Source organism: Podarcis muralis, chromosome 7 (genome assembly GCF_964188315.1).
Source record: "Podarcis muralis chromosome 7, rPodMur119.hap1.1, whole genome shotgun sequence".
Classification (NCBI taxonomy): domain Eukaryota; kingdom Metazoa; phylum Chordata; class Lepidosauria; order Squamata; family Lacertidae; genus Podarcis; species Podarcis muralis.
This window is the reverse complement of record NC_135661.1, coordinates 6,762,735-6,781,445: the sequence shown is the minus strand read 5'-3', so window position 1 is coordinate 6,781,445 and position 18,711 is coordinate 6,762,735. Positions and strand designations below refer to the sequence as shown.

Genomic DNA, 18,711 nt, shown 5'->3' with positions numbered 1-18,711 from the left:
TGTTTCCCCTCATACTCACATGGGCAGCCAGGCCGCAGTAGGTTGCCGCCAGCATCTCCAGGTCTTCCTCTCCCAGCTCCCTGGAATGGTAGGCTTGGTCTACCATCTCTATCAATTCTGGGAGGACATCAGCTTCTACATCAGAGAGGGAATCCCTCAGGAAGAGCCGCAGAAGCGAAGGGTCCTACACAAAAGAGAGAATCTTTTCAAAGGTCTGAAAGGCCTCACGCCTTTTAGCACAGGCCCTTCAGTATTGTGCCAGCAAAAGAGTGCTGGGCCATGATTAGAATCAAGATCTGTACCCCCCCTTCCTCTGAGCATCACTTGCCATGTCAGAGTCCAGAAGCAGGGATATCCCTCTGACGCTGAGCTTCCGGACTTCCAGGCAGTCGTGTTCCAGCCAGTTGAGGAGCTGCTCCAGTGTATCTTCACAGGGATAGACCTCCAGACGGCAGCTGAGCAGCTAAAGAGGCCCAAAGAGAAAGAAACCCTTCAGGGATAAGAGGCTGAGGCAGGTTCTCCTTTTACCCACCATTTGCAATTCTGCACAGAGCAAACCCACTGAAGTGAATGGACCAAAGTTTGCCATGTACATCAAATCCAATGGGTCTACTCTGAGGAGCACTAAAACAGGCAACAGACCTTAGGCTCAAAGTAGCCCAACACTCGGCAGAAACCAAGCCAGGGCCTCCTTGCTGCACCCATTTCCGCCCGCGTCAGTCCCCCTCACCTCAATGTAGATAGCTGCCGCGACTTGTGGCATCCCAGGAAATTCCTGGTCCTCGAGAGCAGCGATGATGCTTTCCACCATGGGAGAGATCCACCAGCGTTGTTTTCCGACGGCTCTGAAATGGAGAAGGAGATCTTGGTAAGGAAGGGAAAGACACCGCAGGAAGCAAACGGGCACAGTCCGATCCCGTGCCTTCAGCTCCGTTTGCCAGACCACTGGGGAAGGTCACCGCGTTCTTCCTCTTACCTCACCATGGCAGACAACCCCTGGCTGAAAGTCTCCCGGCAGAAAAGTTGGTCAACGATGGCCGCCTCCACTTGCTCTCCAGTGGTGCCAAGAAGGAGGTGCAGAACTTCCTTAGCCCCTCTGGAACCAAAGCAAGGCCAGTTTTACCAGGAGGGTCATTGGCACACACTCACATTCCTTCCCCAGCAGCCGCCTGAAGGAGAGCCTCCCTTGGAAAACCAAGCTGGACTGGAAACCCCCCGAGGCTGAAGGGGAAAGGACTCCATTGGTCCCTTTGCAACACACTACTCACCCGAGGAATTCCTGATAGTAGTGGAAGTTGACAACCATCCCCAGGAGAGCGATCAGCAGCTGTGGGAAGTTCCAGCGCACAGCTGCCTTGTAGTCCTCCATCCTGAGGATGGCGTGCCACAGGCTGGTGAGATGTTGCTGGAAGAGAGAGGGGTGCAAGTCACTTTCTCTGCTTTTCTGCAGAATACAGGAACCCCTCGATATTACCCTGGGAAGAAGGAAGCCAGAAAGCAGGTGGTTGGTCCTTACCACTTGGGTGGCAGATTCCGCCAAGGGGCTTTGGTAAATCTGCTCGGCCATGAGATTGAGCAGTTGTTCTGGATCGGCCGATGGTAAAACCTCCTTCCATACTCTCTCGCAGTCTCTGTGAATGCAAAAACAAGAGCAATGGTCAGATTCAAGTCTTCTGCTTGCTGCCATGCTCCAGAGAGAGGAAATGGCAGCAAGGGCTTTCTGAGCAAGCCCTGCAGCTTGCCAACCTCCCCCTTAGCCCAGTAGAACCTGGAGGGCTCCATACCCGAAGGGAAACTGGAGGAGATATTGCACCACTTGGTCCAGGTGGTGGTGCGCCAAGATGGAGAACGCGAAGACGGCCATGTTCCTGCCTTGCACTGTAGGCCCCAGGGCGATCTTATAGAAGGCCTCCAGCAGCACCTCCACCTGTCAGAGAAAAGGAGAGGGTTGCTTGGAGAGTACAAGGAAGCGGGGCTGTCTCCATCCCTCATTGAAAGAGGGACCCTTGACCTGTGCCACCACAGCCTCTTCCTTCCAAGGTACCACTCAGGGTCCTGGGGAGTATTGGTTGCCTCCCCTACACCAAAGCGGAGAATCTTCTTCTCTCCTACCTTTGAAGACGCCTTACCTTCACTTTTGTGCCGCCAAACTGCTTGATGAAATCTTGCAGCAGGTGGGAGATGTCCAAGGGGTCGAAGCTGCTCTCAAGAACCAGGTCTCTGGCCAGGAAGCACATGGCCTCCAAGAGCTGCTCCGCAGGGAGAAAGGCGCCAAAGACCTGAAGCGAGAGAGGAAGGTCAGAGATGCCCACAGGGCAGGGCTGGGGAGCAGAAAGCCCAGGTGCTGCCTCTGCGGAACCCAGAACATGTGGCTTGAGAGACAGCGACTTACCCTGACAAGAGAGTAACAGTTATTCACGAACAGCCCAGGAACCGGTCCTCCGGTGGATTCGAGGACCTCCTCAGCTCCGATGATGAGCATTTGGTTCCTTAACGTTCCTGCCAGTGTCTCTGCAAAGGAAAGCCAAAGGGTTAGTTTGGGTCTTGCTCACCCCACCCCATGCTGGGATGCATTCTTCCAGTCTTACCTTCGTTGTGCCGCAGGATGGGCAGAAGATGGCAGAGAGCCTCTGCTGCCCACTGCCTGCTCTCCGGGTCCGGATCCAATGCACAAAGGCAGGAAATCGCCACCAGTTGGCCATAGGAGCATGCATGAATCACTGCCGATGGCTGAGAAGAAACCCAGAGAAGGGACTGATCACCATTTTTCCTATAACATTTTTATTCCAAACATTCCAAAACATTTAGCATCCTAAACCTAAACCCTCTTTTCCTAATGTTTGCTTTTTTTCTTCTTTTCTCAGCCATTTTACTCACTATGGCCCAGCTCTGTTCTCCAAATTGAGTATGTGCTGGGATGCCTGGTCGTCCCTTGGGCACCTTGCAGGGTGGGCCTAGAAGCAGCAGCCTGAAGGCCTTGACAGCCCTGCATGGTTGCAATGCTTCCCTTCAGTAAAGCCACTTCTGAGCTGGAGAGGAGGTGGGGTTGTGGGCTTCATGCCCTCCCCCCACGTACTCGGGGCTGGCTTGCAGCCCCCGCGAGAGCAGGGAATCCTCGGGCGTGTCATCTCCCTTGCCAGCCAATCGGCTGGCCTGGGAGGCGTGGCCCGCGCTATTTAGGGCCGGCGCGGCTGAGGATTTCCCTCTTTCTCCCAGCGCCCCAGCTGCTCCGGTTTTCCCACCCTTTAGGTTTGGCTCTTTGACATTGCTATGGACTTCGGTTGGTCGCCGTCAAGGGGCCTGGTAGGAATTTTTTCCACTTGGCAAATTGGCACCAGCCATTTGGCTTTTTGCCTACCTCGTAGCAAATCGTCACAACTTCCTCGGCATTGGCGGTTAGGCATTGGTAAGGGTATTGTTATGCAGGTGAGTGGGGGGGAGGAAGCGCCATCACCTTCCCCCATATCGAAGGGTAGTCCGGTAAAGGATTCCGTGGGGCGTTGCCCTGTCCGAAGCCTATGGAGGTGTGGGCCTAAGGCATGCCCCCGAGCGGTGACTCCGGGGGAGCTCCTAGTTGATGTACATCAGCAGGACTCCCCCTACTGGTGGTTAACCCTTGCCGGTCTTCTAGCAATCAGGCTGAAGCCGGTTAGTCGATAGGACCAGTGCCTAAGCCAATACCACTCAATTCCTGTAATCAATAAAGTTGTGGCCTAATTTTGCCCATTAACCTAAAATACTGGTGTCCTGTGTCTTTATTTCCGTGGGGGAGGCGGGAACTCGCCACGCAACTCACATGTTCCTGGATCTTCTGCAGGAAGGCGCAAAGATCTCGGAGCGCCTTCCTTCGGATCATCCCACTCTTTATTGTTGCGACGAAATCCGTAAGTCTGTTGTTCAGCTGGTCCCTGCTGCCGCTTTCAGGAGGAAGATCAGCCGCATCCAGAGAAGCTGTGGTTGGGATGCTGAGGGGAGACAGGAGTAGCACTTTTGTCAAAAGGGTTTATTGCCTCCCATCCTTCAAAGACCCCAAGCACCACCACCATAGAAATGGACTGGGTTTTTTTTTTAAAGCAATTGATGATGGGGGAGGGGATTAGCACAGGATTACCTTGGAGGAAGATCCTCCCCATCTTCCAGGCCGATTTCCGATATTTGATCTTCATCAAAATCAATTCCCTGTCCATGAGAAAAGAGAAAAGAGAAACAGGAACATCAGAATGTGAAGAATGGATCAGACCCATTCATGTTTTTGTGTTCATCAGGAAAGCACAGACGAGGTAGGTTGGGAAACAAACTGAAAATCTCTGGCCTCCATTTCCTTAGAGACCTTATTCATCCTTCTATTCATTTAAGCCTTCGGTTAAGAGTTTGGGTGTAATCCTTGACACCTCCCTTTCCATGGAGACGCAGGTTACAATAGCCAAGGTGACATTTTTCCACCTTCGCCTCATCAAGCAGTTGGTCCCTTACCTTTCCCGCCCCAACCTGGCCACAGTGATCCATGCAACGGTCACCTCCAGGCTTGACTACTGTAATTCGCTCTACGTGGGGCTGCCCTTGAATCTGTCCCAGAAACTCCAGCGGGTGCAGAATGCTGCAGCGAGGCTCCTCACAGGGTCTCTGCCATGGGAGCATATTCACCCAGCGCTTTTCCAGCTGCACTGGCTCCCGGTGGAGTACAGGGTCAGATTTAAGGTGCTAATCTTGACCTTTAAAGCCCTTCACAGCCTAGGACCCTCGTACCTATGGGACCGCCTCAACCAGATTAGCCTCAACCAGAGCCAGGGCCTTCTCAACACTGGCTCCGGCCTGGTGGAACGCTCTGTCTCATGAGACCAGGGCCCTGCAGGATCTGATTTCTTTCCGCAGGGTCTGTAAGACAGAGTTGTTCCACCTGACCTTTGGCTTAGAATCAGTTTGATTCCCTCCCCCTCTTTCTATTTCCTTTTCCCTCCCGTGAAGAGGCTGCATCCTAATGTTTTAATGTTGTATCTTAATCTTTTAAATTGTATTTTAATCAACGTTTTTTTATTATTGGTTGTTAGCCACCCTGAGCCCAGTCTTGGCTGGGGAGGGCGGGGTATAAATAAATTTTATTATTCTTATTATTAGTAAAGGAGCCCCTTTACTACATGGTGGCAGCGGTGGGATGGAACTTCCCTGCAGAAAGGCACTTTGATTTTAAATTGGCACGAATCTTTTGTGTACTAAGGCGTTTTATTTTTGGGGGGGATAGAGATAGTCAGGAATTATGGAAGCCGGGGCTCCCCAGGAATACACTTTGCGAACTGTGGACGAATGGGGTCCGGGTGGAGAAGGCAGTTCCCTTCCTTCGGAGACAACCCCCCCCCCCCAACCTCCAAGTCCCAGAGTGGAATCCGCCTCCTGGTTTTCGGGAGATCCCGAGTCGGAGAGAGAGCTGGTGGATGCCAGCGAATTAAGAACTGTTTGGAAGGGTGGGCAAGAGTCCTGCAACTTGGAGAGAGAGAGGGGCGCGCCAGTTAACCACCCCTTGTCACCTTGTGAGGAAGTGGAAGCTGGGATGGCCTCCACACGTCCTAGAGGGAACTATCTTGTTTATGCAGAGCCTAAACTTGAGATGGAGTTTTCAGAGGGCGATGCGGTTGAGTGGGTGCAAAACCATTCTTATGGGGCAGAGAGTCAGCCGGATGGCTTATGAGTATCAAGATCTGCCGCAGCAGCTGCAAGAAGTGTCTGTGGGAGACTACCGTCGAGAGTGTCCATCGTGCGACATTCGCAGAACGGTGAGACGGCGTTCCCCCACCCCAGGACGGGTCTACTCGCCAGTAAGAGCTTGGGAAACTGGTGGAGCGGTGCGATGGTATGCGGCGGAGAAGGAGGAGGAATTTCTCCCTGGACCCTCGCGTGTATACGCAGCGGCGGAACACCTGCGTCCGGAGGGATGAGCGTCTCGACATCCTGTTCCAAGGTATGACTACAATCACGAGGAGAAAATGGCAGACAGTCTCCTCCGGGGCTAACTTTGAGCAACCTTAACTGGGGGGGGGGCATTTCCGAAATATCAGCCCCCCACTGATGTTCTGAGTTATCTGACTCTTTTTGAAGTAACCTGCCGAGATATGGGGGTGTCCCTGAAAATGTACATGCCAATTTTGCGCTCCCTAATTTGTGGAGACCTAGCCGAATTGATGGGCCATCTCCCCTCATCCCAAATCCATGACTATGAGCGCTTTAAAAAATTAGTCATGCAAAGGCATGGACTTCCTCCTGAGAACTATCGGAGGGCTTTCTGAAAAGGGGATAAGTCTTGTCCCTCAGACAGCATTGCTGTGTATTCTGCAAAAATGGCCCAGAACTTTGAACTTTGGCTTTCAGCCGAAGGTGTGTGTGGCTTTGAAGAACTTAATAATAATAATAATAACAATAACAAATTTTTATTTATATCCCGCCCTCCCCAGCCAAAGCTGGGGTCAGGGCGGCTAACAACAAACAGAATAATCCAACATTCTAAAAACATTCATTATAAAATTAATTAAAATCAAATTGATGGCAACCATTAAGCAAAATTCTGTGCAGATTGCCAGAGGAGGGGGTCAGGCTGCGCCCTGACCAAAGGCCTGGTGGAACAGCTCTGTCTTGCAGGCCCTGCAGAAAGATGTCAGGTCCTGCAGGGCCCTAGTCTCTTGTGACAGAGCGTTCCACCAGATCGGGGCCACAGCCGAGAAAGCCCTGGCTCTAATTGAGGCCAGCCTAACCTCTCTGTGGCCTGGGATCTTCAGGATGTTTTTATTTGCAGACCGTAAATTTCTCTGTGGGACATACCAGGAGAGGCGGTCCCGTAGGCACGAGGGTCCTAGGCCATATAGGGCTTTAAAGGTTAAAATCAGCACCTTAAACCTGATCCTGTACTCCACCGGGAGCCAGTGCAGCTGGTATAGTACCGGATCCGTGCTTCAAAAGCACGTTTTTTGGCCATGGTATGACCAGGAACCCATGGATCCGAGTTTTTTGCGGTGCAAGCTATGCCCCTGGGCATGATGTGTGATTTGACGGTGAGTTTGGGCTGATCTAGTGCGAAAAGCATGAGGATCCATGAGGATCCGTGCTTCAAAACCACGTTTTTGGGCTACGGTGTCGCCAGGAAGCCGTGGATCCGTGATTTTTGTGTTGCTGGCTGTGCCGCTGGACATGATATGTGATTTGAGAGGGAGTTTGGGTTGGCCCAATGCAAAAAGCATGAGGATCCATGAGGATCCGTGCTTCGAAACCACGTTTTTGAGCTGTGGTATGACCAGGAAGCCATGGATCCATGATTTTTGTGGTGCAGGCTGTGCCCCTGGACATGATGTGTGATTTAACGGTGTGTTTGGGATGGCCCAATGCGAAAAGTGTGAGGATCCATGAGGATCCGTGCTTCAAAACCACGTTTTTGGGCCGTGTTATGACCAGAAAGCTGTGGATCCTAGTTTTTTGTGGTGCAAGTTGTATCCCTGGACACGATGTGTGATTTGACAGTGAGTTTGGGCTGGCCCAATGCAAAAAGTGTGAGGATCCATGAGGATCCATGCTTCAAAACCACATTTTTGGTCCACGGTATGGCCAGGAAGCCGTGGATCCGTGATTTTTGTGGTGGATGCTGTGCCCATGGCCATGATGTTTGATCTGATGGTGACTTTGGGCTGATCTAGTGCAAAAATAATGAGGATCCATGAGGATCCGTGCTTCGAAACCATGTTCTTGGGCCATGGCGTTGCCAGATAACCGTGGATCCGAGTTTTTTGTTGTGTAGTCTGTGCCCCTGGGTATGATATGTGATTTGCCGTTGAGTTTTGGTTGGCCCAATGAAAAAAGCGTTAGGATCCGTGAGGATCCGACCTTCAAAACCACGTTTTTGGTCCATGGTGTTGCCAGGAAGCCGTGGATCTGAGTTTTTTGTGGTGCAGGCTGTGCCCCTGGATATGATGTGTGATTTGACAGTGAGTTTGGGTTGGCCCAATGCAAAAAGCGTGAGGATCCGTGCTTCGAAACCACGTTTTGGGCCACGGTATGGCCAGGAAGCCGTGGATCTCAATTTTTTGTGTTGCAGGCTGTGCCCCTGGCCATGAAGTGTGATTTGACAGTGAGTTTGGGGTTGCCCAATGTAAAAAGCGTGAAGATCCATGAGGATCCGTGGTTCAGAACCACGTTTTTGGGCCATGGAGTGGCCAGGAAGTCATGGATCCGTAATTTTTGTGGTGGATGCTGTGCCCATGCCCAGGATGTTTGATCTGATGGTGACTTTGGGCTGATCCAGTGCAAAAATCATGAGGATCCATGAGGATCCATGCTTCGGTACCACGTTTTGGGGCCACAGTATGGCCAGGCAGGTGTGGATCCGAGTTTTTTGTGGTGCAGGCTGTGAACCTGGCTATGATATGTGATTTGACAGTGAGTTTTGGTTGGCCCAATGCAAAAAGAGTGAGGATCCATGAGGATCTGTGATTCAAAACCACGTTGTTGTGCCATGGAGTGGCCAGGAAGCCGTAGATCTCAGTTTTTTGTGGTGGATGCTGTGCCCCTGGCCATGATGTGTGATTTGACAGTAATTTAGGTGTGGCCTAATGCAAAAAGCGTGAGGATCCATGAGGATCCGTGCTTCGAAACCACGTTTTTGGGCCACGATATGGCCAGGAAGCCGTGGATCAGTGATTTTTGTGGTAGATGCTGTGCCCCTGGTCATGATGTTTGATCTGATAGTGACTTTGGGCTGGTCTTTTGCAAAAATCATGAGGATCCATGGTTCGGAACCACGTTTTTGGGCCACGGTATGGCCAGGCAGGCGTGGATCCGAGTTTTTTTTGTGGTGTTGGCTGTGCCGCTGGCTATGATATGTGATTTGACAGTGAGTTTGGGTTGGCCCAATGCAAAAAGTGTGAGGATCCATGAAGATCCATGCTTCAAAACCACACTTTTAGTCCACGGTATGGCCAGGAAGCCGTGGATCCGTGATTTTTGTGGTGTTGGATCCATGTTTTTTATAGTCCAGTTTGTAGGCGTGCCTTCTAGGTGTGATTTGACACTGCGTTTGTTGGAGTTATTTTTAAAAAAAGTGGAGGATCCATGAGGATCCATGTAGATCCGCCTTTTACCCAGACCCCTAATAGAGCAACTTATGCGCCACCTGTCTCCAGAAATTGCGAGTTTGGTTGCTGACCAAAGTCCACGATCTTTAGAGGAAGCCACAGAATTCGCAGAATCTTTTAGACTAAATCATTCTCATCTGGTAAACAGGGGACCGGCCGGTGGGTACAGACTGGCAGCCTCAGCTTCTGGCGGGAGGTCCGGCCCTCCCGTTAAAGATCAAAGCAGGGGTCCCCCTACTCCTGCAAAAGACTCCTCTACAGCAGGTGGGGAACGTGCTAAATTGTCTATGAGTTCCAGACTGTGCTTTTATTGTAAGAAACCGGGGCATATAAAAGCAGTTTGCCCCCAATTAAGTGAAAAGAAGCCTCCAGTTTTGACTTCGACTCCTGCGGTGCGCATGATCCAGCAACCGGAAGAAGATTGGGAAGCGGAACAGCAAAAATCAGGAACTAGGGAAAGCCCGGTCCCGGAGGGGAAGGGTGGGGCAGCTCCTGACGCTATAGCTTCCAAACCAGCTGTAGCCACTTCAAGTGCAGTTCTTGTGGGACCTGTGAGTACTGGTGCTGCTCCAAGTGTGCCTGATGTGAAGTGGGCTAATTCAAAGTTTACAGCCCCCATTGAGATCAACGGAATTGCTGTGAACTCTTTCCGAGACACTGGGTCTGACATTACCAGTGTGCCCAGAGATTTGGTTTTGCCCATACAGATGCAGGCTAAACCCTTAAAGATTAGCCCCTATGGTGTGAATGAGATTTTTCAACCTACTGCCATTGTTCCAGTATCGTATAAGGGGTACTATGGAAACCACCTAACTATAGTACATGATCCTGAAGTGTGCAAAAGTCCTGTCCTGGTGGGGAACGATTGGGGATTTAAGGTTTACCAACAACAACTTGCGGTGAACTCTTTTTCCATCAAGGTCTTACCCACCCAGGTACAGGGGATGGGAAACTGGGGAACAACACCTCAAGGTTTGAGGGCTGAGGGAAGCCTTATCCCGGATGGGAGGGGTGAAGGTTGGGCGCCTGATGCTATAACTCCCAAAACCACTGGAACTGCTGTGACTGCTGTTCCTGAGAAATCGGTTGGGAAGAGGATGGCTTAATACGCACTCCCACCCCTGGTGTTAACTGGCCCACCTCAGCATCTAGCACACCTCCCAGCGTTCACCTTCATCGAATTGTTGTGCCTTCCTTTCGAAGCATAGACTCTGATATTGTGACTGCCAAAAGACTTAGTTTTGTCCCAGCTGAACCAGTCCGATTTTCGGAAGAGTAATCCTAGTGGTGGAAATTTAATTCCCCAATCTGCAACTATTGATTCAGTTCCCTCCCAGGATTTTATGGGGGATCGCTTTGTTCCAGTCCCTGAACCCCAAGTTTGTGCAAACCTGACTTTGGGGGAAGGGGTTTTGAAATCTACAGTTCCTTTCCAGCAGCTTGCAGCGACCCCCCTAGCGACGCAGACTGTGAAAGATGCAAGCGTGTCCTGTCAGCCAAAAGCTGAGAGGCAAGAAGAGAAAGGGGGGGCCAGCTCAGCCCAGCCAAGCTGCTGTGGAGAGTTTTGAGTCCTCTGCCATGGTGGGAGATTTGGCCACGTTTGAAGTAAAGCAGAGATTTGGTCACTCTCTCCTAGGTCATTTAGAAACTGCGGAAAAGTCTCTTTGCACAATAGAGTTTACCCCTTTTGTGCCTGAAAAAGAGTTTTTCTATCCACAGCTCAAGGACTTTAAAGACCCAGTCGATATGTTTATTGTTTTTCAAAAAAGGTTTTGTAATGCAAATGTTTGTGTGGAGAAGAAATGGGATTTGGTGGGTCTTTTACAGAACTTTAGTCCTAGGAAACAGTGTGGTTATGTTATGAGTAAAAGTGTTTTTAGGTTTGATTGGGATTCCATCCTACCCCACCTCTGTGTTCAAAATCTGTTAGGAATTTTGGTTGAGATTTACTCAAGGAGCCCAGAGTTTGTGTCAGACCAGCCAGCTTTTGGCAAGCTCCTAGAAAATCCTTTGTCCATGCTCAGAGGGAGATGGGAGGGATTGGAAGAAGTTGAGTTAATTTTTTCTAAGTCATGGCCAGAACACCTTAAGCATGTGCAGAGAGCTTTGGTCCGATTGCAAGATTGCAAGATGCAAACCTGACCATTAAAATGTATAAATGTCAGTTTGCTCAAGGAGAAGTGAGTGATTTCGGATTTAGATTGGGCTTGGGAAACATCAAATCCCTGGGAGCAGAAATCCAGTGTGTACTGGAATGGCTCTTACACCAATTCAAGCAAGCCGCTGAGTTGTTAACACAAGCCCTTGTAAGTTTGTGGGTGATTCTAGCCCCTGACCAGCAACCTCCTTTTGAAATGCAAACCAATGCCAGTCAAATAGGATTAGGAGAAGCTTTGTTCCAAGGGGACAATGAGAGAAGTTGGCAACCTGTGGTGCACCTGAGCAAAGACATGACCCCAGAATTGGCCCTACTAAACATCTTCCAAGACAAAGCCACTTCCGGCCTGCCCAGGAGGTGGGGTTGCGGGCTTCACGCCCACCCCACGTGAGCGGGGGCTGGTCCCAGCCCCCGCGAGAGCAGGGGAATCCCGGTTGGGTCTGCCCCCCCCCAGCCAGCCAATCAGCTGGCTGGCTGGGGGGGCATGGCCTGCCCTATTTAGGGCCGGCACGGAGGGGGCTCGCCCTCTTTTCGCCGGCTCGTCCCCACGTTTTCCCACCCTCCCTCCCTTTAGCTAGGCTTAGGTAGGTCATTGACTTTGCTATGGACTTAGGTCTGTCACCGCAAGGGGCATGGTAGGAATTTTTCCCAATTGGCAATTTCTGGCCTTTTGGTTTTTCGCCTACCTCGAGCAACTCGTCACAACTTCTCGGCATTGGCGGTAGGCATTGGTAAGAAGGGGTTAAGAGGATGTGGGGGGGGAGGAACACCATCACCTCCCCCCAGTGACTGAAGGGTGGTCCGTTAAAGGGCTCCGGGGGGCGTGGCCCTGTCCGAAGCCTATGGAGGTGAGGGCCAAAGGCACGCCCCAGAGCGGTGACCCGGGGGAGCGCCTAGTCGACGTGCCTCGGCAGGAGACTCCCCCGATATAAGGTTAACCCTTCCCCGTGTCTCCAGCAAATGGGCTGGAGCCGGATAGTCGTTAGGACCAATGCCTAAGCCAATGCCTCTCATTCCTGAATTCAATAAAGTTGTGGCCTAATTCACCCAATTAACCTTGAATTATGGTGTCTCGTGTCTTTATTTATCCTGGTGGGGGGCGGGAACTCCCCACGCAACAATGCCCATTTACACCACAAAGAACTCATAACCCACCTACTTTCAGCAGCCAGAAACACCATGACCAGACACTGGAGAGACCTGTCAGGAGTAAGCATGGACCAATGGTACCAAATAGTATGGGAAACAGCCCTACTAGAAAAATTAACTAATAAACTGAAACTGACACAGGGACAAACAGAAGAAGACACCTTCACCCCGGTATGGCTCCCCTTTATCACATACACAGCCCAACAAGACAATGACAATAATCCACCAACAGCATACAAATCAATATGGCTAACCTGATCCAAAACACCCACCCACCTCACTCACACACGAAAACAAAGATCACCACAGCCAATCACAAACAAACAATCACACCCTAGGCCAACCCCAACCTCTCTCACCACCAAAGGAACACAAGTGAACAACACAAGCACGCTGACACCAGACAAATCTAGAAATATCTCTCTGCCACTTCTTGAAACAATCCAGTATTTTAATATTCTTTTGGAAGCCGCCCAGAGTGGCTAGGGAAGCCCAGCCTGATGGGCGGGGTATAAATTATTATTATCATTATCATTATTATAAACTGCTGTGCAAATATGGTTAAAACGGACAATTAAAACAATGCAAAACAATAAATTTAGAAACAAGGTTGTAGTAAAGGGGCTCCGGCCACTCGCCCCTCCCTCACCTGCCCTTACCCTCCATGTGGGTCAGGTTTCTGGAACGGAGGCCAGCAGCCATTTACTTTTTGACAAAACAAAACGCCACAGAAATGGTAATGCTGCCACCACTCCGTCTCAGGGCACCCGGAGGCACAGTCCAAGGGAAAAGACTATGCTCCTTTGTTACCAGTTGCCCCACTCTGCAAGCTGCTTCCACAAACTTGCAGGCAGAAATTCATCAGGTATAGCGTAACCAAGTAGTCAGGCGTTGGACTTCGATTTTCCCTCAGATTGGCACATAAGACAAAAGATTCTATTTTAAAAATTTATTAAAAAAACACAAAGTTAACATGCTTAAAAAGCAGGCACATCTTTTGTATCTTGCAGGCAGATAAAATAAAGAGATTGTTTAATATAGCTAACTAAGATACTCACTTCTAAGAACAAAGACAGAGATAGGATAGTTTCAACGTCTTTCAGTAGTCAGCAGGAATCTCCCTTACAAAGAGACACAGGACGGTGGTCCGCTAACAGCCGGGCGAATGGCAGGTTGCAGAGCGCGCTTTCTCAGCCATTCTTAGGATCTTTATTCACAAATCTCACGTGGAACCAGAACCCAGACCCAATCACAATTCTTGATTACATTCAAATTCACCAGTGACCAGCTTATGGGCTAATAATTTTAACTTGTGACAGCTGAGCTCATTAAGTTCCCAGAACCTGGATCAAAGGGCTCACCCCTTTCCTGGGATGTTTCACAGATGCACATTCCCAGGTAATTAAAAGACTGATAACAACACTAGGTGGGTGTGAATAGCTGGAGCCCCAGGTGTCAAGACCCCCAATCAAACTAGAGAACAATTTACACATTGGGAGACTGTCGCGTAGTGTTGTTATCAGTCTTTTAATAAAAAGTACAAAAAGATAAAATCAAACAAATTCCCAGGCCCAATAAACATCCATCCCACCCCACCCCACATACAAAAAATTCAAAAGAAATTTTTAAAAACATTTTAAAAGCACTCTGCACCCCTCCAGCAGTAACAGCAACTGTCCTAGTGAGGCCCGTCAGGCCCTGCCCTGGGCCAGGTGGTAAGTGGCAGGAAGGAGCAGGGCCCCCAGACACTCACACAGGAGAGTCCTCCTGGGCAGCAGAGCGCAGCAGTCCTTATGAGGCTTCAGGCCCCGCCCCGGGCCAGGTAGATGGCAAGCGGCAAGAGCAGGGCCCTCACTCACACAGGAGAGTCCTCCTGGGCAGCAGAGCGCAGCAGTCCTTATGAGGCTTCAGGCCCCGCCCCGGGCCAGGTAGATGGTAAGCGGCAAGAGCAGAGTCCTCCTGGGCAGCAGAGCGCAGCAGTCCTTATGAGGCTTCAGGCCTGGGCCAGGTAGATGGTAAGCGGCAAGAGCAGAGTCCTCCTGGGCAGCAGAGTGCAGCAGTCCCTGTGATGCTTCAGGCCTGGGCCAGGTAGGTGGTAAGCGGCAAGAGCAGGGCCCTCAGACAGAGAGTTTTTAGAGGAGGAAAACATGAAAAAAAATATTCTGAATAAAATGTTGTACTAAACTATTTAAAGCAGCAAAGCGGGTGGCTCCTGTCCACTTTGCTGCTTTAAAGCGAGCCTCAGAGGAGGGAAGGAAGGGGAACCATGGCTTATCTAAGTCCAGTTAATAATGCTGAGCCTGATTTTATATGCATCTCAAAGCCCTTGACATATATACATTATTAAGCCCTGGAGGAGGGAATCCGCTGCAGCCTCGAGCAGCGAAGGGGATCCATGGATCCCCTTCTTCCCTCCTCCGTGGCTGCTTTGAAGCAGGAAAGTGGGAGAGGAGCTGCTTACACGGGTGTAAGCGGCTTCCCTCCCACTTTGCTGCTTCAAAGCGAGCCACGGAGGAGGGAGGGACCCACGGAATCCCCTTCCCTCCCTCCTCCCCGCCTCAGCTCAGCAGCCGCGGCTCTTGCTGGCTTTCCAATGAGCCGGAAGGAGGGATAGACCCGCCTCCCTGTAAAGCCAGCCAGAGCCGCAGGCACACTCTACACAGCTCTTGCTTTAAAGGGAGAGCTGCGCAGAGCTTGTCGGCAGCAGCGGCTCTTGCTGGCTTCGCTCCATAAGAAGCCCAGACATTTCCCCTTACTTTTTAAGGGGGGAAAGTGCGTCCAATGGAGCGAAAAATACGGTACTATACCCAATTGCTGACACAGCTTGATTAACACAACTCAGCAGAACCTGCTATGTTTCAAAGCTGTAAGAGTGGGTTTTGTTACTTGCCCTGGCCCTTAAAGACATACACAACTTGTGAAGCAACAATGAACCTTCACATTTTAAAGTGACCATTAAACAGTTTTATCCTATGCCTGTTTCCTTGTCCTCATTTGCTCTAACAGTTATCGGTTAAAAATAAATAAATCCTAACTGCTACTTTATTTATATGCTCTTTCTTTTTTTTTTATCCTGGTCTGTGACCATAATAAAGTTCATACAAGTAGGTTCCAGGGTTAGGTCCCCTGGCCATGGCAACCTAGACTTACCTCCATTTGTTGTTGCTGTCTAGTCGTCTCCGACTCTTCGTGACGCTATACTCAAGTCTTTAAACTTGTCCTGGCTCCTCACCTCCGTGCAACGTGAGAAACTCTGTCGCAACAGGTTGGCACACCTCTGCCCACCTCAGGATGCTGAGGAACTGAGGAACCTCAAACGGTCCCAAGCTCCGTTGCTAGGCAACGGCAGTTGGGAACATGGAATTCCCGGCCTCAGTGCCAAGGTTCTAGGAGAGTCCGTGTGGCCTAGTGGTTAGAAAATGTTAATGCCATGCAACACTAGGGTGATATATATATATATTCTTTGAAATGTACAGTTTAATACTTTTTCTATTATTTGTATCCTGCTTTGCAGACTCTTGTTGTCTCCTAAAGAAGCTGACAGGATTGAACCCCTGTACTTACTTATGTGTTTGCCGTGTACATTTATGAACGTTTATTTTATATTTGGGACCTTTGAATTCTGAACTCTGAACTCTGGATTAATAACAACTTAGGAATCTTCCAGAACGGCTAATTCTATTGCTGGGAAGGACTCAGTGACAGACTGGGGTTTTAGGAGAGGGGTGGTATGGGGTTGGGGGCAGGTGAGATGGAGGTGCTTGGCAGTGGGTGTGCTGTATGCAGAAAGCATACTCTTCAATTCCCATGAACCACCTCCTTTCAGTTACTGGTTTCTTGGGGTTGGGGCTAAATCCATGATCGGTCAGAGAAAAATGAGCGGTGGCAGGAACCAGTCAAAGCAAGGCTGATCTTAATTTTACTGCTGCGACAGAGTTTTTCACCTTACGTGTTGCATGGAGGTGAGCAGCCAAGATAAGTGTGTGTAACAACTTTTAAAGACTTGAGAAAATGCCAATAATTATAATAATAACTTACTTTTTATACCCCCCCCCAATCTGGCTGGGTTTCCCTTAGCCCAGAGGTTTTGGACTTTCTTGAGTCCACGGCTCCCTTGACCAACTACATTCTTTCTGTGAGGCTCAGGAGCCCAGCTATGTCACCCCTTGCCAGCAGAGGTGGCAGCCTCTCGTCCTTTTTCTGACTCCTTTCCTTGTGGAGTGTTCCCTCTTCTGGGAACTTGTGCGCCCATCTCACTCAAGAGGCCGGGGGCCAGCGCTGTCCGGAGACACTTCCGGGTCACTGTGTGCTGCGTGGCGAGCCAGCGCAGCACACAGAAACAGCGTTTACCTTCCCGCCAGTAAGCGGTCCCTATTTATCTACTTGCACCCGGGGGTGCTTTCGAACTGCTAGGTTGGCAGGTGAAGGGACCGAGCAGCGGGAGCGCACCCCGCCGCGGGGATTCGAACCGCTGACCTTTCGATCGGCAAGCCCTAGGCGCTGATGCTTTTACCCACAGTGCCACCCGCGTCCCCTTTGAGTCTAGAGAGCCATAAATGCTCTCAGTGGTTGCTACAGAGGAAAAATTCCCCCAACATTTCAGTGTGAAAGAGGAGCCCCTTCATTCTCTAATTGGAAGAGCATATCATCTTATGGTAGCTGAAATGGGGTGGACATCTCATACCCTGATTTTGTTCCTGTGGGATGCAGGGAACAAGTTTGCGTATCCTGACCACCAGGCAATGGATGTAGACATCAAAACAGCTTGCGGGTGTAAAGAGAGTTTAAGATACAATGTATAATTCCCCCTCCCCTAATTAAAAAAAATTTAAAGCACAAAGCAGAAGAATAGGTTAACAAATGGAACTTTGATAACCATCGCCACATACCTGACTTGTTTCTGAAGAAGCTTGTTCTGCAACTCAACCAACAAATCTGAAAGTTACTTGGCCATTGGTCTTGCAAGCTGGGGCTTGATGAAATAGCTGGACTCTACCTGGAGGATTGCATGTTAGCCGTCCCCAAACTTCAACACCAGTAAAAACATTAGTAAATGCAGAGACTTGGTCCACCATGCATTTAAAACAATATGATAGTAGTTTAAACAGGCATGACTTCCCCCAAAGAATTCTGGGAGCTGTAGTTTAAGGGTCTGGAGAGTTGTTATGACCTAGCACTGAGATGATGCAAACTCTTAAAGCACCATTAAAAAACCTTAAGAAGAGAGTGTTTTTAAGGCCCATTTCAAAGACTACAGTCGTACCTTGTATCTTGACCGCCTTGTGAGTCGAATGTTTTGGCTCCCAAATGCCACAAACCCGGAAGTGAATGTTCCAGTTTGCAAACGTTATTTGAAATCTGAACATCCTCCACGGCTTCTGATTGGCTGCAGGAGCTTCCTGCAGCCAATCAAAAGCCACGCCTTGGTTTCCAGACATTTTGGGAGTTGAATGGACTTCCGGAACGGATTCCATCTGACTTCTGAGGTACCACTGTAGTAACTTTGCAGCTTTGCTTGGGAGGGAAGTGTGGCAAGTCTTGCATACCCTCCAAGTCTGAGTGTTGGGAACAAGGGCAGCGGCAATTGGCTCCTCTTTCCACCTCCTTCTCTCATTTTTATTATACATTTTTATTGGGGTTTTTTAAACATATCATTTCCAACAATCATTTAACATAACTTCTTATCCTATACAATATTTTTGACTTACGTCAACATCTGAAGATTTTCCGTTCTTTATCACTTGTTCTGCATTTCTTAATTTCTCTATTACTTTTAATTATCCTTAACTAATAATTCTCATCATAGTCTTTCTTGCAATATTTCAAATAGTCCTCCTTACAGAACTTCTTGCAGTCCTACTAGCGTAATCTGATTATTACAATTGCTTTTCAAATAGTTCAAATATTTACTCCAGTCTTCTAAGAATCTCTGATCCCACAGATTTCAAATCCTTCCAGTTAATTTATCTAATTCTGCATTGTCCACTTCCCACATCCTTCTCGCCAGCTTTCCAGCAGCATTTTTTGAAGCCCTGCTAAATGGACAGTTTGGTCTATCCAGCTCAGCAATGCTAATGAATTAAAGCTAACCCCTTACCCTGTTCGCCACTTCTGTTACAATTGCAGTCCATGCATTTAGAAGCAGTTTGGGTCATGATGCCACCACCTGAAATTAGATCCGCATTTTGGGAATGAGAAACAGGATCTGGGTGTCTCCTCAGCAGAGCTGCTGCTCACATAACCCTTTCAGAGCTGGTTTCTGCTCCAGTTGTAATTGCTCTTGGCACCAGTGCTATT

General features: G+C 49.6%; 2 protein-coding genes across 2 annotated transcripts in view; one reads left to right on the top strand and one right to left on the bottom strand.

The window, feature by feature from the left end:
- The window catches only part of LOC114590105 (methylenetetrahydrofolate reductase (NADPH)-like), a 95,923-nt gene that overhangs the window by 54,978 nt on the left and 22,234 nt on the right, over nt 1–18,711 (top strand). The gene's annotated exons all lie outside the window — the stretch shown is intronic.
- LOC114590504 (uncharacterized) lies at nt 206–13,520 on the bottom strand (the record flags this gene model as incomplete). Its single annotated transcript, XM_077930913.1, has 12 exons — nt 206–463; nt 731–845; nt 977–1,096; nt 1,269–1,405; nt 1,517–1,631; nt 1,785–1,927; nt 2,130–2,279; nt 2,393–2,511; nt 2,589–2,730; nt 3,797–3,965; nt 4,112–4,179; nt 13,473–13,520. Coding segments are annotated over 12 exons (1,500 nt in total), but the record flags the coding sequence as incomplete, so codon positions are not given.